Source organism: Ciona robusta, chromosome 7 (genome assembly GCF_009617815.1).
Source record: "Ciona robusta chromosome 7, ASM961781v2".
NCBI classification, from domain to species: domain Eukaryota; kingdom Metazoa; phylum Chordata; class Ascidiacea; order Phlebobranchia; family Cionidae; genus Ciona; species Ciona robusta.
The window spans coordinates 1,989,522-2,014,166 of record NC_143241.1 but is presented as its reverse complement, the minus strand read 5'-3'; the positions used below and the strand labels follow the sequence as shown (position 1 = coordinate 2,014,166).

General features: G+C 38.6%; 2 protein-coding genes and 1 pseudogene across 3 annotated transcripts in view; 2 read left to right on the top strand and 1 right to left on the bottom strand.

Moving 5' to 3' along the window:
* The window catches only part of LOC149733409 (regulator of nonsense transcripts 2-like), a 36,903-nt gene extending 21,057 nt beyond the window's left edge, over window positions 1–15,846 (top strand). Inside the window, exons 7-29 of one of the 2 annotated variants that reach the window (XM_089881925.1) lie at window positions 390–559; window positions 1,624–1,666; window positions 2,308–2,426; window positions 2,794–2,899; window positions 4,620–4,659; window positions 5,495–5,646; window positions 5,830–5,954; window positions 6,271–6,470; window positions 7,058–7,161; window positions 7,490–7,684; window positions 9,082–9,195; window positions 9,467–9,685; window positions 9,969–10,094; window positions 10,361–10,522; window positions 11,700–11,887; window positions 12,202–12,292; window positions 12,493–12,718; window positions 12,873–13,093; window positions 13,543–13,659; window positions 13,985–14,103; window positions 14,241–14,444; window positions 14,867–14,962; window positions 15,251–15,846. In XM_089881925.1, the coding sequence (XP_089738051.1) occupies window positions 390–559; window positions 1,624–1,666; window positions 2,308–2,426; window positions 2,794–2,899; window positions 4,620–4,659; window positions 5,495–5,646; window positions 5,830–5,954; window positions 6,271–6,470; window positions 7,058–7,161; window positions 7,490–7,684; window positions 9,082–9,195; window positions 9,467–9,685; window positions 9,969–10,094; window positions 10,361–10,522; window positions 11,700–11,887; window positions 12,202–12,292; window positions 12,493–12,718; window positions 12,873–13,093; window positions 13,543–13,659; window positions 13,985–14,103; window positions 14,241–14,444; window positions 14,867–14,962; window positions 15,251–15,257 (3,144 nt within the window). In that variant the 3' untranslated portion in view covers window positions 15,258–15,846. Of the gene's footprint in view, window positions 1–389; window positions 560–1,623; window positions 1,667–2,307; window positions 2,427–2,793; window positions 2,900–4,619; window positions 4,660–5,494; window positions 5,647–5,829; window positions 5,955–6,270; window positions 6,471–7,057; window positions 7,162–7,489; window positions 7,685–9,081; window positions 9,196–9,466; window positions 9,686–9,968; window positions 10,095–10,360; window positions 10,523–11,699; window positions 11,888–12,201; window positions 12,293–12,492; window positions 12,719–12,872; window positions 13,094–13,542; window positions 13,660–13,984; window positions 14,104–14,240; window positions 14,445–14,866; window positions 14,963–15,247 lie in introns of both variants that reach the window. The other variant, XM_089881924.1, reaches the window with a different exon arrangement.
* LOC149733408 (diisopropyl-fluorophosphatase-like) lies at window positions 15,817–19,226 on the bottom strand. Its single transcript, XM_089881929.1, has 5 exons — window positions 17,746–19,226; window positions 16,903–17,113; window positions 16,699–16,836; window positions 16,413–16,641; window positions 15,817–16,338 (listed from the first exon to the last, which is right to left on the bottom strand). Exons 1-5 carry the CDS (start codon window positions 17,871–17,873, stop codon window positions 16,073–16,075), a joined length of 972 nt encoding a protein of 323 aa, XP_089738055.1. The 5' UTR covers window positions 17,874–19,226; the 3' UTR covers window positions 15,817–16,072.
* A 98-nt stretch (window positions 19,227–19,324) lies between these two features.
* LOC149733407 (uncharacterized) lies at window positions 19,325–20,811 on the top strand (annotated as a pseudogene).
* The last annotated feature ends 3,834 nt before the right edge of the window (window positions 20,812–24,645 follow it).

Below are 24,645 nucleotides of genomic sequence, written 5' to 3'. Positions count from 1 at the left end.
ATGTGGTTCAGGCCAATCAAGCGGTAATTGGAACGAGAGGCAACAGCTAATTTTTCTGCACCTGTAACCGCAACTGCATAAGCTGTTGACATTTTTAAAGTCATCAGCCAACACTTTAAGTCGGCAAATCACTAAAGGTTTAACCTAACCCCGTCTCGCTACATCACATCACGTTACTCGCTTTAGTTATGAAGCATTTTGTCGACCTACATGGTTTTGATCATTTTATAACACAAATATTAAGTATTAATTCAAGTTTAAATATAAAGGTCATTTAAAAACGTTTTACCATTAATCCATTATACATGATCACCGTATGTACCTATTTGTCTAAAATCGAAACCAGTACACTCTGTACATCATAAAATATACATCGGTCTTTTCCGCAGCTCACAGTTGCCGGTATCTTCACGGATAAAGAAGGCTTAACTCTGGTACACAGTCAGTTACGCGAGATCCTAAACGTCGACCGCGAGCGACACGACCTCTTATCTGTCGTCATCAGTTTATGCAAGCATAACGGTGAGGACGTCGCTGGACTCGTGCCGAGGAAGAACAGGTGATCTGTTATTGATAACGTCGTGTTTTGCCTTTTTTTTAAATATCTTGCGTGCTTGTTGCAAGCTTTATTTAGCATGTCTTGTTCATAGCATGGAAAGGTTTTCACTTTTGTGTGTTATTCTAAACTGTTTATCCGGCGCCGTAGCTTTAGCCTAGAGGTTCCGGGTCGACACTTGGGACTGCTATCATTGTGGCGTATATGTGTCCTTGGGCAAGACACTTTTTTAACGACAATTGCTTTAACCCGGATGACGTATATGGTTAATATAAAATCTAAATCAACAGACATGCATTAACAAAAATGAACAAATTCTCTCTAAATAATCCCGTAAAGTTACATACAAGGTAAATTGTAAGCTTACACGAGATGTATTAAACAGAACACCCCGTGTTATAACTAATGTCGTTGTTCCGCCAAGTAAGGACAAATAAGTTACATTCATTCTGATTCTTGTACTATATATATAGGGTTCGTGGTATTATAGACCCACTAACACACGATATAGGTGACGTTTACGTTAACTACATTTTTTACACTTTTATGCCATTATTAGCTTCTGAGGACAGCATACAGTGACTGTCTTTCTAATGAAATAGCACATTTTTTAATTTAAAACCTATTCTATGTTATTGTTTACCAACTCCTAACGATGTACCGCTACAAGGCAAATTGTTACCTTGCCAACCACAAACATCCGCCCGTTGCCTCCTATTTGACGAATTACCGCCTACATGTTCGTGGCCGTGTATTTATACCAAAGCAACGTCCGTAATGCGAGTGTATTATTTTCCCGCCACAGTAAGGCACTTTCATGGTATGGGTAAAAAATATTCGTCCTGCGTTTTATTCTATAGTGTAAGAGTAGATCCCATCCCAATGACGAGCAAGTCTGGGAAATGATAAATCGGCAGAAATTGCAGATTTGTTCAATATATAAAAATCAAAACTATATTTAAAGTGCTAATTTTTTTCTGCCTACCGCCGCGTATGTACAATTCAACGACTATACATCACCGCAAACGGAAAACCGCAATTATTTCTTATTTCCTTTTTTATTTCAGATCGTTGGGTGACAAGTTTGGTATCCAGCTTCCACGGAGCGAGGTGGGTTCAAGTTTTTACGTTATGCGGTCGCTCTGTCAGAAATTCGTCTTGATGTTTGTGCTATAAAGCACCGCACGACCCTACTATGACTGTACTATGTATTTTGTACTTTATACAACCCTGCCCTGTCTAATTATGGAGACAGACGGGGTTCAAGATCCACCATGGTGACTTTAATAACCTGTGGTATGTCAGTGTGCATGTTGAGAATTGTTCAAACATATTGCTACTGTGACATTCATATGGTATGAATACAATTTCCGCTTCCAAACTTATAAGGTTTCTATCCAAAGCTTATTGTAGAATCTACTTAATGTGTGTGTGATGCTGTACTAACAAATATATCCTTCCCAACTAGTGGATAAAATTTATTTGATTCTTTAATTACATTCGTAAAACTCGTTTTTTTACCTTTATGTTCTATATATATCGAGGTATTACTGTTGTGCGGTACGCATGACACGCAATGACACCTGTGATTTTGGCCTCAGTTGGTCCATTACTCGTGTATAAACATATGGTGTTTCATGTATGCATGGGTGTGATGGTTTACCATGTCTGGTGCAAAAGGCAAAGTAAACGGTTAACGAAAAAACGAGTTTTTAACGAAATACCAATCGTAAACGTTCCCACGCCTCCAGATTTTTGCTCCTGAAAAGCAGAAGATATTCTACACCGTCCTTAGCGACTATTGGAACTCAGTACACGACCATCTGTTACAAATGCACAAGGAGCTGCAGAGCATAGACCGCAGGAACAGGTGTGTATACGTCCGCACTTAACCCCTACATACAGCATGGTATTATTTCATGACCTCATACAACAGATCTCGTATCCCACTCAGCGCCGTAAACCACAAGCGTCATTGTCAAATTGTATACCAACATGAAAGCAGTTTAGTTATACGCTCTTGCTGTTTCTGGGCCAACTTCCGAGACTGAAAAAATGTGCATAGAATCCATTTAATACTAAATTTCAAGCATTAGGAAATAGTTCTGTAGTTCATTTTAGCACCTGACAAACGCAGGAAACCTAGCTACGCTTAAACTATCATTAAATTTATTTAAACGAAATATGTACAATATATCAAACGTATACGGACATTGACATTGTTTTATACACTCCAGACATATTTTGCAAAGCAAAGGCGAACTGCACGAAGAGAAGTCGAAGGAATACACAGACAAACAAGCTGCTTATACCAAACTTCTCATTAGTTGCAACCAACTTGCTGTAAGTTGTATTTATATTTTTGTAGTGCGTAAAATTGTCTTAGTATTAAATATATTTTTGTTTTCGAGTCTGGTTTGGAGGATGTAATTTTTTAGTGTTTGTGTTTACTACCCAAACCGCTACATAACCCCAGTAAACGACTGTTTACGAGTATAGGTTTCATGACTCACTGGCCATTTGTATTCCGCATATCTAACCTGTGTGTAAACCTACACATCAAGTTACCTTGGCCAATTTCCCAGGAAAACCATCGTAAACAAGATATCAAAGCATTTTTATGCTCGACTGCGTTTGTATAGCTTCAAATTGCATCACTGCCTATATTTTGGATCAAATACCGTATAACAGAACACAGTAGCATGGTATAGTGGGGAGTAAGATAAATACTGTTAACACATAATATCCCATATTTCCTGATCGTGTTTTTAACAATTCAAAAACACCCTTAATAGAGTCGTGAGCATAGGCGCCGTTTCGTATGGTGCAGACGAGGCCGGCCTACTCTGGATATTATGCAGACGGTGCAGCACCTGCTGCGTATAGCTGCATTTTATTAATAAAACCCGTTTAAAATTAAAAAGAACTAGTCGTTTTAAGCTCGCAAATAGCTAAAGAACTATATATTCCAACGCACTCGGTTGTTAAGCTGTCGATTGGCGTAGCAATGATTATTTTCCGTAATGTTTTTCCTCAACCACGCATAATGCTTTGTTACGTCATAGTAGCGATTCACACGTTGATTATTTAAGTCATAATAGCATTTGATGCGTCGATTATTGATCAGCAATCCAGGAGAAAGCAAACTTAATAGTCTACGTTTATGGTGGAGACTTGTTTATTTATTAAAACTTTAAATACATGTAAACCCATACGTTAGTATCATACTTATAACAGCTTGCTATGAGTTTATGGCTAGCGTCTTTGCACAAATACAAGTTCCCGCGGTTATACAACGACTGTATTAAAATATAAAACAAATAACACATACATTGGTCTGTATTAAACACATTAAAGCTTTAACTTAACGGTTTAATTTTTTTGCGTGGCGGATGTCCTTGGATTCAAATAACTACTTTAACAGCCATCTGCAGACGTAGGTGCTTGCTACATCTTTTGGAACAAACTTTAGCTGCCCGTAAAATTAATACGACATCGAAAGTAACAGTTAACAGGCAAAGCCTATATTGCGAATCGCTTAAAAACGATCCGCAAACAGTTTTAATGCTTTAAAAACCCCACAAACACTAGATCTATCAAAAGTTAAAACCTATGTAATAACAACAGCATAGATGTTTTTCTAGGTATCATTATTGTTCGTATGCGTATTGTACGAACAACGTCCTTCAAGAACAGTGAACGAGTTTGACTGCCTGATTTTGCCAGTTTCATACCCGCATTAACAATAGGCAGCAGTTTTGGCAAACTTTAATAGACGCCGTTATTGTTACTGCTGCCATGGAAAGTATAACTTAATCGTGTTTTGGCGCGAGTGATAAAAACTCGCGTATATTTTACTAATTTCTGCAAAACGAATGACGTTATCATAAACGTGGCCTCTTTTGCAATTTAAAAAAATCGGCGCCTATGGTCGTGAGGATACGGGTTTATAATCCTAAAAATCTGATGTTTTGTTTACCGCCAGAAAATAAATGTATGAACCATCTTACTATATATATACGCTCCCAACAAAACATTTTCATGACACTTTTTGCTAAATTAGGATCTTTTAGACGTAGACGTGCCAGACCTGCCGGAAACGGGTAAGTTCCTAACGTAATATACACTTCCCTTTTTATTATTATCTGTTTGTACGGACGTCTAATTCGCCCACCATACAATAAAATCTGCGTGTTGTATTTGCGATGTTAACAAGTTGTGAACAATGTAAATTATACCGCGTATAAGACAGGTGGTCTGTCGCCTGCCTGGGCTCGCTCGTGTCTGTATTTAACATACAAGGATTACTTTAAACATCGCGTGCTTACATGAATGGGACATTCAGGATTATTCCACCGCAGAACCGCTATCACGTCTGTATTTGTTCAAAATTTATTCGATTTAAGATTATGAATATGTCGGGATTTTTGATTGCACTGTATATCTTGTACAAATTTGACTTCTCGGCATATTTATTCTATTTTATTGCTTTGATGTTTTTTATTCTTGACATATAATTGCAATATCGTTAAATCATTTAACGCTTGATCAGAGAATGTTTCTTAGCTACAATTAAACCCTGATGCTAAATTTTATTGGTAAACTGACAATATTTCGCAATATATTGTAGTAAAACGCATATGCTTTACGTATTCTTCATGGATGAGGTTCTACCACGAGATACGCCTGGTGAACTTGGATTTAGGCCAGAGTTGACCCATTACCCCCTTTTAAACACACCATGTTAATTACTTTCTTACTTAATTCCGCGAAAACACGTTTCTTTTGGTGTGTACGACCCCGTTGTTTTTTTGTGAGTCGAACGCTCGTTCGTTTTCAGTTTGTAAAAGATATATTTCTAACAACGGGTATTTTACGAAGCTAAGGATTAACGAATAGTATCATGTTTTTAAAACGAAAATCTTGGACATTTTCCAGTCGAGCTCGTCCAAGATGGAGAATCTCCGATCAACATCTTCGAACCTGGATCCTCCGGAGCAGAGTTGCTTGGAGAGCAGTCTGTATGGGAGGATGAAGACCAGAGATCATTTTATTCCAATCTCCTCGATCTGAAAGCCATCGTACCAGCAGTAAGTTCCAACCTCAAAAAAAAATATTGATTCTTATAATACCGATAGGTCTGTGTTTTAGGCAAGATGATTAACGGAAAATTTTCGGCAACCAGTAGTCTTATGGGTTGTCCAAATGTCAGCCATACAGAAAAAACACAAACTACAAACCATTATAGCAGATTCTCATTCGATTTCCTGCAGATATTGTTCAAGGATGTTGGTAAGGGGTCCAACAAGTCTGAGAGGGGTGGGGGGCGTCGTCCTGGGAAGGGGAAGCACCCTGCTAACGAACCAAAACCACTGGGGCCAAAACTTGGTGGAAAAGGGTAAGAAATAAAATGTCAAACGTACAACAACTAATTTTGTAAATAATTATTTTTAAAACACTACCGTTTTCGTTAAAAAGAAAGATAAATAAATCTGGAAAGTTGTTCATACAAATGCATGTAAACTTATGTATATAAACAAACACGCTGTGTATTTACCCCTTTTATTAAGCCTATCAGTTACACAAATGAAGCTGCCTAAAACAATCAACAAATAAATCTATCACCGTTTTGCTTTACAAGTATTAAGATTGTTTTACTTCTTAAACTGACTTAGCTGGGATTCGAGTTTGTAACCTCTTGGCCTCCCTAACAGTGAGTTGGCAGCAGAGGAGTTGGAACGTGATCTCACCAACCTTGATATTGGGAGTTTGGAGGAATCGGAGTTAGCTGCAGTCCAGGAGGCGATGGAGGCAGGAGCACGAGTGACATCGGGAGCAGGAGCAGAGGTGGAGGTGGTGGAGACAGGAGAGTCAGATGAAGATGTAGATAAAGATGCCATGAGTATGGAGGATGGTAAGTAAAGATGTGTTGTAATAAACGTTATATACCATGGCGTGAATCTGCTACTCTACTTTGTTGATAACAACCAATAGTTGAGAAATATTGAATATCCAAAAATTGCCAAATCAACGTTTTTCTATGAGAGGTAAATAGGTTTATAAACGCGAACTGGATAAGCGATGACTTTAATTGGGTTACCAGTATATTTCTAATCATTTAACATCCAGCGCCGTGGCATAGTGGTTAGCGCGCCTGCCTGTAACACAGCGGTAATGGGTTCAAGGCTCGTCGCTGCTGCTATGTGGGCGTGTATTCTTGGGCAAGACACTTGCTGCAACCCAGTGGTCACTTATGGGTTGTCCAAATTATCAGAAACAAAATGAAAAAATCCAAATAATCACCCACAAAGTAACATACATGGTAACTCGTAAGATGGCACGAGGTGCTAAACCCGTGTGATAACGACGTAAATGTAACTATAGTTTGTGTCCTTGATTTGGGGGTTAGAACCCAAGTTAAAGTTTCTGTATTAAGCTAACGAATATACAAGGGTAGCCATTCAACGCCTGCATTCCATCAACATTGTAATCCTTACATAGATACAGAGGATGATGACGTCAATATAGGAGCGAGTATGAAGATTATTCTGGAAAACTTTATCTCCTCGCTTAAGAACTGCGTCAATCGGGACTTGGTCGATAAAGTAAGTCCATACATGACGATAAGATTGTTTTATTGAGTAAGCGATAAAAACATAAAGTATTGATGTTGGTTGGCATTGAGCGAAGTACAGCTATAGGGGATTAACATACTGTATATAACTCTTGTTTTTTTAATCCTGCGACCGGATTACGTCTTGTAACATGTGATTAAAAACGTAGTTCGTGCAAAAGTTAGTACGTAACTGAGTAAGATTTGTGTAGTCGTGAGGATGCGGTTATATAGTTTGCTACCAAAGGGGGCGATAAATAAGATTGAAAACATTAAACATCATCTCGCCCCAACATACTATATAACTCGTATTCCCCCAGGCTGCCCAGGATTTCTGTATGAATATGAACACAAGAGCGAACAGGAAGAGGCTGGCAAGAGCTTTGTTTAACGTTCATCGCTCCCGACTCGATCTGCTGCCCTTCTACGCCAGACTGGCAGCCACATTAAACTCCTGCATCCCCGATGTTTCCGAACATCTTTCGCTGATGCTTCTACGGGATTTCAGATTCCATGTAAGTTCATAGTGCTTGGCAAAGGAAGTTACAGAACTTCATATTTTGTGACCAATACATAGTTGTATAGTAGGATGGGGTAAGATGGATACTGTTAGCGCATATAAGTTTGTAACGTTTTAATAATAACCAACGCTCTCGAAATGATAACGGGTATATAATTTTGTGCATGTTTTGTAAAATAGATTGCAAACCTGGACCATCTTACCCCAACCCTAATATGCATAATCTGATAAAAATTACATGTATACGCTAACACGGTTATATTTGCGGTATATCGTATGTGCATACAAATACCATAAATGGTTTGGCTTAATGGGATAAAATTTTTAAAGAATGCTACCTTTTATCCCAATAAACCAAACCATTTATGGTATGCATTTTACCGCTCTTAAAGTTTTCAACTTTTTTTTTCTAAGCTCAAATTTCAAACACAAAGCATGTTAATGCACGAAACACAACAAACCGCGGATTACGATCGCTCAAAAAAACCTTGAAACCGTTTCCTAGCTACACCACTCTCTGGAGCTATAAAGGCCCCCCATGCGTGCGTAAACATAGCACACAAACACATCTTGTATTGTTACCAAGTGAAGCGGTTCTATCTTTTCCCTGAGTAACCCGTTATGTCACCTTATCACTCGACCGTCCGACTCATCACATAGATAAGGCAAGCCACGCGACTCCGGCTGACAAACGATGTTTTTAAAGAGCTTTTAAATCGCACTTACTACCTTTTTAAAAATTTTATTCAACATTTTGATCTTGTTGTCTTGCTCTCCTTTTTCGACGTTGATGTACTATGTACTGGTCGTGTAAGTCGTCCAAAAGCACGACTGGGTAATTTAAACAGTTTATACAAAGTCAATACGTAATCGCTGTTGTTTTTCCGGTATCCATACAGAAGTTTTGCCGTACATTTGCGCATGAGGTTTGAATAACTATATTACACATTATATATCAAAAAAATGAGTCTTGCTGGTGAGATAGATTTTCCCTGCTTAAAAACCGCATTCTTACGAATTTGTCGAATATACTGGCATTTTAGTGCAAACATTCCAATTTACATTATAGGTAATTAAAGATGTGAAATATATATACACCAAGTACCCGTGTCTTAATTACCTTGTTTTTTCTCGCCAATAAGCAGTATTCTCATGTATTTGTTAATGGATTTCGTCATAAAGTATTTTTTTATCATTAAAAACTAACCAGATACAATTGTTTTATATAACAGCTCGTTTTGGTATTTATTTCCGAACCGATATTTCGACCTTGTACACTTCTTTATCGGGGTAAATAACATAACTCGTCACTTCGAAAATAAATGCCAAAAAAGCTATTTTAAAAAGAAAGCTTGACAGCAGCAGTTTATATATGATCAAATACATTAATAGGTTCGTAAACGTGACCAGATCCACATTGAAAGCAAAGTGAAAACAGTTCGTTTTATCGGGGAAATGACAAAGTTTGGCATGATACCAACAACTGACGCACTTGCTTGTCTAAAGGTAGGCTGCTTATTTTGCTATGACGTCACAATTGCATGTGTGAGGTCACACAAATCGATCTTGGCTTATCGGCGGGTTGTTTCAGCAGCTTTACACGTCAACATGCACCTGCCGAACTGTGTGTTTGTTTTTATAACTCAAAAAGTAACTTTATTCATTAAAAATTGAAAATAGCGTTGGCGGTAAAGCTTTTTTTCAGACCACATAGGTTAAATATGCACTCCCTTTACTCTATGCAAATAAAAAATTAATCATCACCCATTTCGACCAGACCTTAACCCTCGAATTTTCACCCCACGCGATCGAAATGGCGTGTGCTCTCTTGGAGACATGCGGCCGCTTCCTCCTCCGCACCCCAACCTCCCACCTCCATGCAAAAGTCCTCTTGGAGCAACTGATGCGGAAGAGAACTAACAAAGTGTTAGACCAACGTTACTCCACCATGATTGACAATGCAAGATACGCATGCGACCCTCCTAAAACTGAAGCGGTATACGTGTTACACTTTATTAACATTGTCTTTTTTATTATCCATTTAGCTTTCGAAATTGGTTAATGTTTATTTTTATTTAAATCGAATATTTACGATTTCCGTTGTGTCACTTGCTTAACAATTATATAACATCGTCGAGCCTCCAATCATATTGTTGGGTAGAGACAGGCGCGGCCACGGCGCCGAACATTTTATTTGACCAGTTTAGTTTTAATTGTGTTCACGCAACTTTCATTGTCGACGCGTTTTACGTCATAGAACAAGCTCTGTTACGTCACAGGTGGTGATGAAAGTTCGCCCACCGCTCCATCAATACATCAGGAAGTTGCTCTTCCGTGAACTAAGCAAGAGCACAGTTGAGAAGATCTTGCGGCAGATCCGAAAGTTGCCTTGGAACGACAAGGAGGTAAAACATCTTCTTATTCCTCGTTTAATCAGCAGTGTAGGAAGGGTTTTATAAATGTTTAGGACAAACCTGTTGTTTCCAACACTTAATCGATCGCATTTGGTGACGCACCTCGCTTTATGTATTACGTTTTTAAATCCCAAGGACGGGTCCTACGGCGTAACGTAAAGGACATTTTGATTTTAGACTAATATTCGGTGAACCCTTATTTTTTCAGTATTTTCGTGAAAATTAGCAACAATATAAGATGTTTGTGTTTACCATAGATTCGTTCCTACTTGGTGAAGTGTCTGTCCCAGTCGTGGAACATCAAGTTTAACAACGTACATTGCTTGGCAAGCTTACTTGCCGGTTTGATCGCTTACCATGACGAGGTTGGGCATCACGTGGTTGATGACGTATTGGAAGACATCAGAGTCGGAATGGAGGTAGAAGCTTATTTAATCAATCGCTGTATTATCAGTAAAGGTTTTTTAATATTACTTAATTTTATCACTGATTCCTGACACTTTACGCGCTGATTCGCTGCCTCTCCAACCCACCGTGAGTGGGCGCCGATGGCTAATTATGACTGACGCAAAATCGTGAAGCGTTCCATATTTTACAAAAAAAAAAACTATTTTTTTAATTTTTTGTAGAAAGTGTTAAACTTATGGCTTGACTTTGACAAGATGTAGCAAAGTGAGATGAACGGATATCGTTATAGCAGATAAAATCCCAAATTGTCTAATTATGTTGTAAATAATTAACAACGTATTTTAGAGAATCGTGAAAATACGGTTGTATTATTCTGTAAAATCCTTTCAGTTTACCACCAAATCGGATGATAAAATAGTAAAAACATGAACTATCATATACTTACCTTATAATGCAATTGATTGTTTCAAACTTTCCTTTGTTGTTACACAAGGTTATTTTAGGTGCTCGGGAGGTATTTGCTTTTCCATTAATTGCCACATTAAACATAATTGTTTAAATCCGTACGCAAGGCATTGCTTAACTCATGCGGAAACCCCCGTCTCACGCACCGGTTCGTCCAAAGTTCAGGTTCACAAACAGGACGTTAGTAATTTCTCCCTCTGTTATTTCTGGCAAAGGAGCTTGCCCTAATATAAGAGTAATGCGTTAATTTAGACTCGAAGCCAAAAGGCTTGCAGATTAAGGCGCTTATTACTCGGCGAGCATGGTAAAGAGACTTAAAGTAGACTTCTTGTTCAGCGTTTCGATTTCGTACACAGCTCCTCTTTATTGGAGCAAACGAAGTCATAATTCGGTTATAACAATAGTGCCTTTTTTCCATTAATCATGTATCCCGCAAATTCTGTTTAAATAGGGTTTAACAGTTGTTAAATATAAAGGCATGGCCGTTGTTATATTATCGAACCTGAAATCTTTGTAGAAAGGCGTGTTATAAACCATTAGACCATAGTTATTTTTATCCGATTTGATGCATTTTATGTATTTAACTCTGGCGCAAGAAAACAAATTTCGCCTTGTGTGTGTGTGCATGCTGGGCAAACGTTCGTTTCTACAATAAACCTGCTGTACATAATTGTTTATTCCACTTAATTTATCATAAAGATATTATCAAACCCTCCTTTACAGATCAACCATCCACGTTACAACCAACGTCGTGTTAGTAGCGTCAAGTTTCTTGGTGAACTATACAACTACCGAATGGTGGAGTCAATAGTTATTTTCAATGTGCTTTACTCGCTCATAACTTTCGGTGTTAGCTACCATCCCAATCGACAGAGCCCATACGACCCTCCAGAACATCTCTTCAGGATAAGGTAAGTGGAAAACCACGTTTTGACTACTAAGTTTCTCGATGTTGCTATTGTGGGAGTACGTGTCATTGCGCAAGAAATTTGACCACAGTTGTTCTAACCCAGTGACCATTTGTCCAAATTGTGAACTCTACATTATAAAAAAGAAAAAAAACACAGAAAATCACATTTTAATACGCGATTATTTTCCTAGCGAGCATGATGTGGTGTATAAAGTCCGTTGCCACGCCACGCGAGGATAAATAGGTTGCATTTATTCATTTCTTTTCTTAAACCTAACGACAGTTATATTACTTTTGTTGTCTCTTGCCTTACAGACTGGTGTGTATTTTACTTGAAACGTGCGGTCAATACTTCGACCGAGGCTCCAGCAAGAAGAAACTTGATTACTTTATCCCATATTTCGAAGTAAGTTCCCCGCAAGTAACAAAAACAAGCATTATTCACATTTCCCCTGCTTTATTCTCCCGTTTAGAAGTAAACAAAAATGCTTACTGCATTAAATAACGGTATCCTAACGAATCAAAAAGAGCGTTTTCTAATAAAACTTTAAAACACGGTAAGGAATTAAATACCATATTACTAAATATTCATAAACATTTTCCCAGCGATACATCTGGTTCAAAAAGTCCCTATCATACTGGGCAGCTCCGGTGACTCCAACCGACGACGACTTAGAAACGGTTACTAATCAAAGCCGCTTCCCTGTTGAGGTCGATTACCTGGTTCAAGACACATTGGAGCCACTAAGACCCAAGTTAAAGCTGGCTACGTCGTTTGATGAAGCGGTTGAAGCTGTGGCAGAAGTTGAAAAAGAAATGTTTGCCAAATTAAGTAAGTTTGTTTAAGTTTTAAGACCTGCTTGGTTTAAAATGTATATATAGTTGTGTTATGTCGTTTTATCAAGTCTTAGTTCGTGCCTAAGCGACGCACGTAAGCCCAACGACTACTACCCAGTGTTATATGTAAAGAATATTATACGGTATAGGTAAAGTCGTTCCACAAGAAAACATTCACAAACTCGGAGACATTCCGCTAGAGAGCCCCAACAACCCCTCCACTCTTGCTCCCATTATTGAGAAACAAAGCGACGAGTTTCCACCTCTCTCCTCGGAGCAGGAGGAGCAAAAAGAGACGAGCAGCCAATCAGGAGGGAGTGAGGAGGAGTGGGAATCGGAGGAGAGCGATGCGGGAGAAGATGGGAGAGAAGTAAGATGATATGAATTTCACTTAATAAATATTAATGTGTTACTTGCATGTAACTAAATAATAGGCGGCCATTAGCTGAGTGGGCCATGATCTAGATATAAACTACGTTTCAAAGTCGTCCTTGTCAGTACGCCATGAGCTATAGCATAGGTATAAACTATGTTTCAAAGTCACTCTTGTGCATAAATGTACACTCCGTCTGGCTCCGTCGCTTAGTTATCGTTTGCAACGTAAACAAAGCATACTGATACCATAACTGGTGTATGTATCATTGAGTATAAGATACTTTGCTGGAATTGCTCCAATCCAGTGGTCACTCAATGGCTTGCAATACACTGGTTGTCCCATGTAACGTATGTAGGACCCCGCACATAGAATAGAACATTTGATATTATACCTGTAACGCTCCCTCATAATATGAAATACGATTAAGATTTCGTATGTTTTAGATAAAAGAAGATGATACGATGACTGAACATTCAGAAGGGTCTGTTGTTGCGAATGGTGTTCGTCACATGCCTTGTGCTGAGGACGAAGATTTCCAAAAAGCTTTCGATAACATCATGGTTGGTGGATCGTTTGAATATATGTAATGTAAAAACATGGTAACCTTTCAAAGTGGTTCTCATGAATGCTTACTTGTGGAGGAAAAGGTTTTGCTGGTACACGAGGAACTTAGTTAAAACAAACTAACAGTAAATGAAATTAAATCAAAATTTTTGGTTTTTGATAGTTTATAGTTTTTTGCTACGAGATCTCCGTCTAAAATTAAATGCGGTACGCAAGTAGAAAGGGTTTAGTAATGCTGCTTCATATTTTAATATAACCAATCACTATTAAGCAATATGATCCCATATAGCACATTCTTAGTCACTGTTGCCTTCACACTAGGTTGAAAGCATTCAATCCCGTAACACCACACAAGTAATGCAGCATGATATGACGGTGCCTGTCAACGTACGTAAGTCAATATTACAAGAACAATCTAAACAGAAGGACAGTTCGATCAAGTAAGTGTGTTTATGTGCATGTTATCAGCGTATTAGAGACGTTGTGCAGTTATTGTAACCCAGGTCCGCGTAGTCCCAGTATCCCAATCTTGTAAATTTCCATTTTTAAAATTGTTTATTATCTCGTTTTCCACCAGATTCGCCCTTCTAACTCGTAAAGGCAACAAACCAACCCTACGACCTCTTCGGATCCCGATCTCGGAACATCTGGCCGCAGGGTTGCGGGATCGAAGCCAGGCCGAGGAACGTCGTAAGCAAGAGCTTAAGCAGATCACTCTATCCATCAACGAGAGGCAGGTGGAAGAGGAACAACATCAGATCGACACTGCTTACCATTCAAAGTATAAACATTTTTTTTCCATCAGTGACCGTTGGTACAAAGGCCTGTGTGTGGTAATCAGGTTATTGCCGCTCGATGCTAATCCTATTATGGGCGTGTCCTCGCGCATATTCAAAGTATATCCATTTTAACGATCAGTGGCTCCTGGTCTTTAATCGGACCTTTGACTCATGGGTTACGACAAACCTAAAGTTACCAGGTTCAAGGCTCAATGCCACCAACATTGTAGGTGTATTTGCTTGCACCTATCACCCATTGATACAACCAATTGCCTAGTAAAAAGTTGCTTAAATTGTGGGTCATACAGGGAAAAAAATGTTATAAATGAACAGAAGGTGAATGAACTATGAAGTAGTCATCCGATTGTATTGTTAACAAAAAGAATAAATTTTATTAAATAAGAAATGTTGATGTTCGTTTCAGGGCTCCACCGGCGAATCTGAACCGTGAGAGAAGACCAAAGTACCAGCCACCCAAAGGTGCTCCTAATGCTGATCTCATATTCAGTTCCGGTGGAAGGTAAAGTTTTATTCATTTGTTGAAGAAATCTATACGTATTGTACGTTGGAGTAAAATGATTCACATTATCAAACCTTTTTTATCCTATTTATTAGTAAACAAATAGTATTTAATTATATAACTGTATTTCCACTGCTCCAAAAAGGCGTTCTTAATTGTTAAAACACGATAAGGAAAAAGTGTAATATTATGTGCTGGTGATATCTCTCGTACTCCACATTGCTCTTATAGTTTATCTTAGTTTGGCTTACACAAACGAAGCTAACTGTTGTAACCTTTTACCAGCAGACGTTGATTCCCGCAAGTCGTCAAGTTAGCTCAAGAGAAGTAACATAATGTTAAACTATTCGCACTAACGATGTGACATGTAATGCGAAAAATGCTATTACACTGCATGCTTAAAGCAATGTTGAACCCCACAATCTTCTTGCTTGGATACGGCATTGGTATAAACGACAACATCTAATTTACCCGGTTTAAAATACAGCGAGGTTTAATTAGTGGCAATGTGGTGGGTTGGGGTAAGATGGTACATATTTTCATTTTCTTTTATTCACCTATTTGGTAGCGAACACAGAGTATTCACAAAGTTATATAAATGGTTTGTTCGCCACTCTAAAAAATCGTTGTTGAATGTTAAAAACACGATTAGGAAATATTATGTGCAAACGGTATTTATCTTATGCCATATTTCTGTATAATAAGCAAGAACAGTAACTTCTAACATTTTCTTGATTGTTCCTCTTACACCCATTCCTTCTACATTGTTCATGGCGTTTATTTCCTCGATTCAATATTCTTTCTGTTCTTTGCCATTTCGAACCACAAGGTTCGGGACATGAAATGCTTGCGAATTAAATATTCCAACATTTGGTTTCCTTTTATTATTGCTTTGATGTGAGAATAAGTTCCATATTGGATATGTGTCGTTTTATGTTTAAATGTGTACAAAATATAAAGGTGGACTTAAAAATGTTTAACTTTGGATAAATGGATTTAAATTGTATTATTTACAAATTTACAGTCCTACTTTGTACAGCGATTTACAAACTTGCTAAAATTGCTGACACGTCAACTTGTTAGTTCGCATTATATCAAGGAGACCAGCAGTTATTTATCGCAATACATGGCCGCCCCTCTGCATTCCCATTCAAAACTCCAAAGTGCGTCATTGCTGTGCTCTGTGACGTAACAAACATTGGAATTCTGTCGAAAATGCAGGTTACTCGGTGCTTCGAAGGGGCATCGGATTCGAATTATGGGCGCATTGCCGCCATCGGGTGGATAGACTTCAATATGAGATCCCCCATGGTTAGCAACCAGAAGACGACCCATGACGTCAAAGTCCATCCCGTCTGGTCCATCTGTTTCACCAACTACATAAAGCATACACACACAGGTTAATAGTCAGTGACAGTCAACAAAATACACCAACCTACGAAATACTTACGAAATGATCCGGGTTCGAGTCCCTCCCTCGGGACTTTCGCCCAAAGCCGCCGATTTGTAAGTTTTCCCGCTCCTATAATGTCGTATGCAAGAATTTCCTTGGTCACTGTCACCCCAACCAGAAGAACTTTGCCCTGCACAGCGAGACCGTTTGGGAACCTTAGATTATCATCCGCTAATACCGGGACATCCTCGCCTTTAGGCAGGCAGTACAGTTTACCACTAGGTACCTGAAATGGTATTTTTTTAATTTTGTAAACCAGGTTAAGTGTTTGAATTTATTTTACTTCAAAAATCGTGACCATATCTTCTTTCGCTGGGGCGACCGGGCTCCCGGGTCCTGTAAACCATAGGTTTCCATCATCGTCAAAAACCAGATCATTCGCACCGTTTAGCGGATTACCACTGCTGTCCACTTTTCCGTACTGAAAGTTAAAGAAATTTCGATTTATGACCAGTTATACCAACGACAGTCAGTCACGTTGACTTACTATTTTGCAGGAGTTGTCGCCTGGGTCAAATTTGACAAGACCGAGACGCATATCTGCGCACCAAATACAATCATCTTTATCAGAAATGCTTCCGTTTGGTTTTCCACCAAATCCTTCAACATGTGGAGTACATACTACATGCTTGTCACCAGTCTCAAGGTCGATTCTGTACAGCTTGCCAGCGGAGCCATCTGTAAACTGACCAGTCTCTCTACAAACATATAGTAGGGTGGGGGGAAATGGGACACCTTATCAATCTATTTTCTCGTCACATTTGGTAGTAAACAAAGAAAATTCAAATAATTGTAAAACGTACCCTCACGACTCCCATAGATCGTTGTTAATTGTTTAAAACACGATCAGGATATTTAGATATTCTGTGCTCAAGGTGTCCCATCTCCCCCCACCCTACTATAGTAATATGTCTATTAATTAGAGTATGCAGAAAGAAAGTAACAGTAAATGATAGCCTACGTTATAAATACGCCCAATCAAACTATAGCAAGCGACGTGTAGGAAAAGTTGTAGAAATCCTTACGACTCGAAAAACGTTGTTAATTGTTTAGAAACGATTAGAAGAAGATTTATACATAGTATGTTCTTACGGTATTTACCTTGACCCTATACAGAACATATAGTAGGGTGGGGTAAGACGGGACACATTAGTACAAATTATCAAAATATTCGGGACACCTTTAGTACAAATTATCGAAAAATGTTCATGGAAGTCGTAAGAATATACTTTTATATTTCTTTAAATGTTCTTTGTTAACTACTAAATGGTACGAGAAAACAGAGTTGAAATGTTTATCTTCTACCCTCACCCTACTGTATAACATGTACCTATCGTTGCTTGCTTGTTCCAGTGGAGCGACTGCGTAGAAACGTCCCTTTGTATCAAACACTGGACCTTCAGCACCAGCTAGTCCTTTAGTTATAAGCGTAAAGCGTGGCTGGTGTAATTCCCCCATGTGTTTATACCCCGTGGATAGTTTTGAATAGGGTAATTCGTCAGTAATACTTGAAAAAATACCTAAAACTGTATTTCTCGTTCTTGAATATACCTTATATAATCTGCACTGCTCGTAATAAACAAACTCGTATAACAAATACCGCGTATGTATACGTTACGCTTTGTAGGAAGGGAAGCCGAATAACATGAATCTTGCCATCGTCATTCCTACGTCAGCCATGTCATATAGTAAACATTTATTTAACTCTGGTGTATATACGTGCGTGAGAATGCCGTGTTAATTTCATCTAAATATGTAAACGCAACGTTTTGCGATTGTTATAAGACACTTCTTATATATATAGTAAAATATATATAGGCGAATAGCGATTGGCATAAAGTCGTCATTTAGTAATTCGCTAACCCCGTTATTTTGGTCATTGGTTTATGTGCGTGTTAATTTAGCTCTTAAGTGCATTATTGCTAAATCTTGTTTATAATAAACTTTCTGTTACATTAAAGTGCTAATACCAACTAAAAATTATGAACTGATAATTGAACTTGCGAGTAACAACCAACCTCCGACAGTAGATGATGATGCGCTTATATGATGTTACGTGACTATTGACTATTTTTTGCGAGTATGCTTACGAGCTTAATAGTTAGGGTGTTAGACGACAAAGCTTTATAAACTATGCTTTTTTCTGCTCCTTCAGTATATTATCGTTCAGTTTATTCCAACGTTTCGTCTGTTTTATATGCGACCAGGTCCTATCTCATCTTGAGTTTATGTGGCGAAATAATCATTTACATTATGCCTGGTAGCAAAAGTAACAGACTTTTTATAGTGTTCTATATACAGCTCCAGTTGGTGTTAAATTTCGTAGTACTTGAAAGGGAGAAGTTATATGACACAAAACTTACGTACTTCTACGTCACAATAAATTGAATTTCCCTTGCATTTAAAGTGCGTAAACAGACCCCACGTAACCTTCATTTTTGTTGTAAATTCAAAAAGCGACCGTTTTATTAATTCCAAAAATACTTTAATTAATAAAATTGTTCCAGTATAGGCTTAGATATTCGTTCTGAAACAGTGATCTTTAGCGCTGTCCCTTTTTTACTTACGAGCTTCGTGATTGTGACGTAGGAACGCACTAGTCATGTGGCTAATTTTATTCGTATAAAAGCGGAACCCGCGTTTTTTTATTCGCTACAAGTTGCTGTATAATACGCGTTAGCTGTGTTTACAAATGTCGGTCATTAATATAAGGAATAGATTTCAAAAGATCCGTGACATTCTTTAATAAACCGATCCACCGTACACACTTAAATGGTCAAACATTCTCGTTATAAAACACAAAGCTTGTTTACATGCTGCATAGATAACACATATACTTATCTATGCATGCTGAGTCTCTCTTAAAACACTGCGTGGCGCCTCTTTGAGTGAAAGCGGCAACGCTTTAACAATTTTGTGACGTGGTTTCATTCGGTGCGAGTTAGGCTAGCGTGCGGTCGTGTTTTGCAAGATGAGCGAAAAGGCTAGTTTCGCTAGGGTGGTGAGCACCCAAAAGAACAATCTGTTTAAACGACCCAATTGTTTGAACTTTAAGGCAGAAAAACAAATCAAACGCTATGAGGTAATTGAATTATTAAAGAAAATTGGGTTTGAAAAAAGCAAAATTGTGGGAATTGCCGAAATGAAGGGAACAAAAATTGATATTACCTGCAGCTCAAGGTCTAATGTTCTGGAACTCAGGGAAAAGCTGGCAAATATTGAAAATATTCGTAACTTGTATCTGTATGAGTCGGACCATGTCAATGTCGTTTTGGGTTGGGTTCCAATACCATTTCCCGACTCAGCAATTTTAAACTTTCTACAAACCAACCATGGAAATGTGGACAAACTCGTACAAAGAACTGACAAGGATGGACTCAAAACTGGAGTAAGAATAGCGGTAATGAAAAAAGAGGACCTTGAAAAGCAGCCAATACCAAGCTATATATCTATCAATAATTCGGAATTCTATGTAACGTACAATGGTCAAACGGTCACATGCAAATACTGTGGGGAATTTGGACATAAACAAGCTAATTGTGCAAAGAGGATAAAGGATTACCCAAGATTAGAAAACACGAAACAGAACAACAAGGAACAACAATCTCATAGAATGGAGGAGGAAATTCATCCGCGTGACGTCACAACTTCCACGCCAAAGGCATCAACACGTAGTTTGTCTCGAACCACACCGGCCCTCGAGCAAGTACCAGCAGCAAGGAAGGAGAGGAGAAGAAGGTGAGAAGGAGGAGACAGAAAAAAATAGTGAAGCGGAACCTGAAAAGTCAAGGTCGAAAAGACCACTCTCGAGCCCTGAAGACGGCAATAAACCAAAACTGCACTCCATTAGTCTCAGTGTAACAAGGCTACCGGTGTATTGTCCGAACTGCAAAACTGAAGGATTATCAACGGAAAGTGCGAAGTCATATCATTGCTGGGGTTGCTCACGTGAGTTTGACGTAGCACGCACCTGCTGCACAGACGACTTGTTTCTTAAAAACAGTGACACACAAGAAACAATCTGCCCTATGTGCCAAAGAGGAATGAGAAAAATGCCGTGTTGCAATACACTTCAACCGGAGTTTTGTTTAGAAGATGGCTGCTACGAATGCGTGGCTTGTCAGAGGTACTCTCTTGTTTGCACTTGTTTAACTTTTAATTGTTTTAGTAAAGATTATACGAGTAAAACCTGTAAAAATACGGCATGTAAAAAGAAACTGATTAATTGTAAGTGCGGAAAGAGATATCTCAAAGAACCATGTGGCGACAAGCCATTTTTGTGTGGTTGTGGATATGAATATAGTCATGGCAACTAGCTATACGGTGAATGAATTACTGATTATTATGTTTATGTTTTATTTTCAAATGTCAGTTAATATTGCTTCATATAATGTGGCTGGTTTGCGAGACAGCAAAAAGAGAAAGGCAGTTTTCAACTTTATTCGCGGAAAAAAACTTAACTTTACGTTTTTGCAAGAAACCCATGGTTCCGTGGACTGTAAAAAACTATGGGAATTGGAATGGGGAGCACAGATCATTTGGGCTAATGGCTCCAATCGTAGTAGAGGTGTTGCAATACTATGCGACAATAAAACGTCATATAGTTTGGTGAATATTAATGTCGACCCAGAGGGTAGATATGTAATGGCTGAAGTTCGAATCCAATCGCGAACGCTACTGTTAGTTAACATATACGCGCCAAACAAAGACAATCCAACTTTCTTCGAGAATTTGTTTCGAACGGTTTTTCGCTCCGCATCTAACGCAGACATAATCATAGGGGGGGATTTCAATCTTACCTTAGAACCGAACATGGACAGACATCGTCCGGACGCCGAAAGAAACCGCAATGCAAGGGATGTTGTTTTGGCGCATATGCAAACTCTTGGGTTAGAAGACGCGTTTCGAATAAAAAACAAAACCTTGAAAAAATTTACCCGTTATCAATCAAATCCCTACTCAGCAGGTCGCCTTGATTTCTTTTTGATTTCGCAACAAGTCGTAACAAAAGTGGCGGACTGCGATATCCGTCCTAGCATAAAATCCGATCATAGTCTTGTAATATTGTCGCTGCGTCTGTCGCCTGTTCACAGAGGCAGGGGTCTCTGGAAACTAAACACCTCTTTACTTCGGAATGAGGAGGTGGTCTCTAAAATACGAAGCGTAATCCGGGACTTCGATATAACCAACCCTCGTGGGCATGTCGATGCACATGTTAGGTGGGACACGTTAAAGTGTGTGATACGGGGAGAATTTATAAGACTTAGCGCACAATATAAAAAGGCGGCTCAAAAGGCTCAGAAGGAGTTGGAAAATAAATTAGGAAATGTAGAAGCTGAAATCGCGGATTCAGGAATTAATCCAGATGATAGTCTTTTGGGACACAGAGAGCAACTACGCAGTGAATTGAATGAAATGATTGAACGTCGTTCTCATGGTGCTATTGTAAGAAGTCGTGCCCGGTGGGTCGAAAACGGTGAAAAATGCTCAAAATTCTTTCTAAATCTAGAAAAACGTAATTCGGAGAAGAAGTCAATTTTGCGACTGAAAAGTAAGAATAAGGTGCTGACGAATCAGTTGGGTATAATCAATGAACTCCGTGATTTCTATAAAAAACTGTATGATCCAGGTCCACAACAAACACCGGCATCTATTGCAAATCACCTAAATTCATTGCCATTACCAAGGCTTAGTTGTGATGACGCTTTTGGCCTAGAGCACCCAATAACCGAGGAAGAAATATTTTCCACCATAAAGTCAATGCCTAATAATAAATCACCTGGTAATGATGGACTGTCAGCAGAATTCTACAAAAGCTTTTGGCCGGATATTAAAACATTCTTGATCGACGCAATTCGGCGCACTGAAGTTATCGGCATGTTAACAAACACACAGACAGAAGGCGTAATATCGCTGATCCCAAAAGACGGTAAAGATCCGCTGTTTGCTACCAATTATCGACCGATCACGCTTCTAAACGTCGATTATAAAATACTTTCCAAAATTATCAACTTAAGAATAAAATCTACTTTACCCGAGTTAATACACCCGGACCAAAATGGTTTTATTAAGGGTCGATTCATCGGTGATAATATTAGATTGCTATTTGATGTAATTGACTATTGTGACTTAGAAGACGTACCAGGCACAGTTATCAGCCTAGACTTTTATAAGGCCTTTGACACACTGAACTTTAATTTTGTCCACGAAATGATAAAAAACTGGGGGTTTGGGAAATACATACAAAAATGGATTAGTATATTTTACAGAAAGCCCCGATGTGTAATAACAAATAACGGTCATGTGTCTCGCCTCTTCGAAATAGGCAGAGGTTGCAGGCAGGGAGATCCGATATCTCCATCACTATTCGTTCTCGCCATCGAGACGTTAGCCGCGGAAATTCGCCTAGCTGACTTTAAGGGCGTCAAAATTAATGATACGGAAATTAAGATATCGCTTCTGGCTGATGACACCGTGATATTTACCGACGGTGAGGAGAATAGTTTTAATACGATTTTTAAGATTTTGAACGAGTTTGGCTTAAGAGCTGGATGCGTGATTAATTTCCAAAAATCACAAGCCTTCTACGTTGGTAGTAAACGAAAATGTTTAAGTAAACCTATGATGGATTTGGGCCTCCTGTGGCCGCAAGACCACATAAAATATTTGGGCATTGAGTTCCCAATACACGACCAAAACGCTAAAATCATAATTGACCTAAATTTGACAAAGCCGCTGAAGAAAATAGCAACTTTGCTAAACATCTGGTCCGGCAGGCCTCTTACCATTCTTGGAAAGGTTACGGTCGTGAAATCCCTGATAATCCCGATACTCACTTACAAAGCAAGCGTTCTCCCAACGCCAATTCCAAAATACATAGTGAAATCACTAAACACAAAGATTTTTCGGTTCATTTGGGGCTCAAAATGGGAACGCATAAAGAGAAAAACACTCTGTCGCGAAATAAAACATGGAGGAACGAACATGATAAACATCGATGCTTACATATTAGCCTTACAATCTAAATGGTTAAAATTTCTGTTAAACCCAGAATATCGATCGCCATGGAAAGAAATTGAATCCCGTTACTTTAACACGGGGGTGTTAATCGTAACATTACAATCATCACTGCGTGAAACATCTGTTGACTTCCGGCGTATACTGCCTATCCGAGCGCTCCGAACCACTTTACTAACGCTCAAACGGATATATGACTGTGGTGCACTGGGGGAGAAAATTAATAGCTCGAGAACATTGTGGTTAAACGCGAAAATTAAATACCGATCTCGTTCCTTTCTCATCCAAGAGTTTGCAAATGTCGGCATAGTAAATTATAATCAACTAATAAATGAAGGTGGAAACTATATGAGCTATACTGAAATTGTTACAAAATACAACGTTAAAGAAAATAAGAGCGACTACGAACGCTATAACGAACTCATTAAATCTATACCTGAAAGCTGGGACACAGGCAATATAGTGATAGAGAATAACAGCGCCAGTAGGGTGCAACAATTGTTAAATGGCATAGGAGAATTAAATTCGACAAGCTCGATGTACCGAAGCATTGTTGCGGCGTTGGAGGAACCAATTCTCGGAACGCAGCAAAAATGGTGCGCAATGATTGGGAACATAGACGACTGGGAGAAAGTTTACATGAACAATTATTTTTGCACGTTGGAAACAAAATTAAGATCTTTTCAAATAAAATTACAAAACCACGCTATTGTAACAAATGAAACACTTTTCAAATTGGGATTTAAAGACACTGACCGATGCGTTTCATGCAAAACAGAAATAGAAACTTTATTACACGCGTTTTATTATTGCCCGAAAGTTAAGCAATTCTGGTATAAAGTTGAAAACTGGATTTGTGCAAGCATCCGGAGGCCCTTTAGTTTTCACTTAAGGCACCTTTTATTTGGTATTACTGACATTCTTGTGAATTGTTTATTATTGTGTGCACGATTCTGTATATACCGATCTAGAATCCAAGCGAAACCACCTGATTTTAATATATTTAAATATGACGCAGAAAATGCTCAAATAACGGAATTTTATATTGCTAAAGCATGTGGGCGAACGTCCACACACTTCTTTAAGTGGGGTGCAACCACCTGAACTGTGTACTTGTACATTGCTTCCGCATAGTTGTCATTGTTTGTATTATTTTATTCCAATAAAAAAAAAAAAAAAAAAAAAAAAAAAATTTGTGACGTGGTTTGTCACG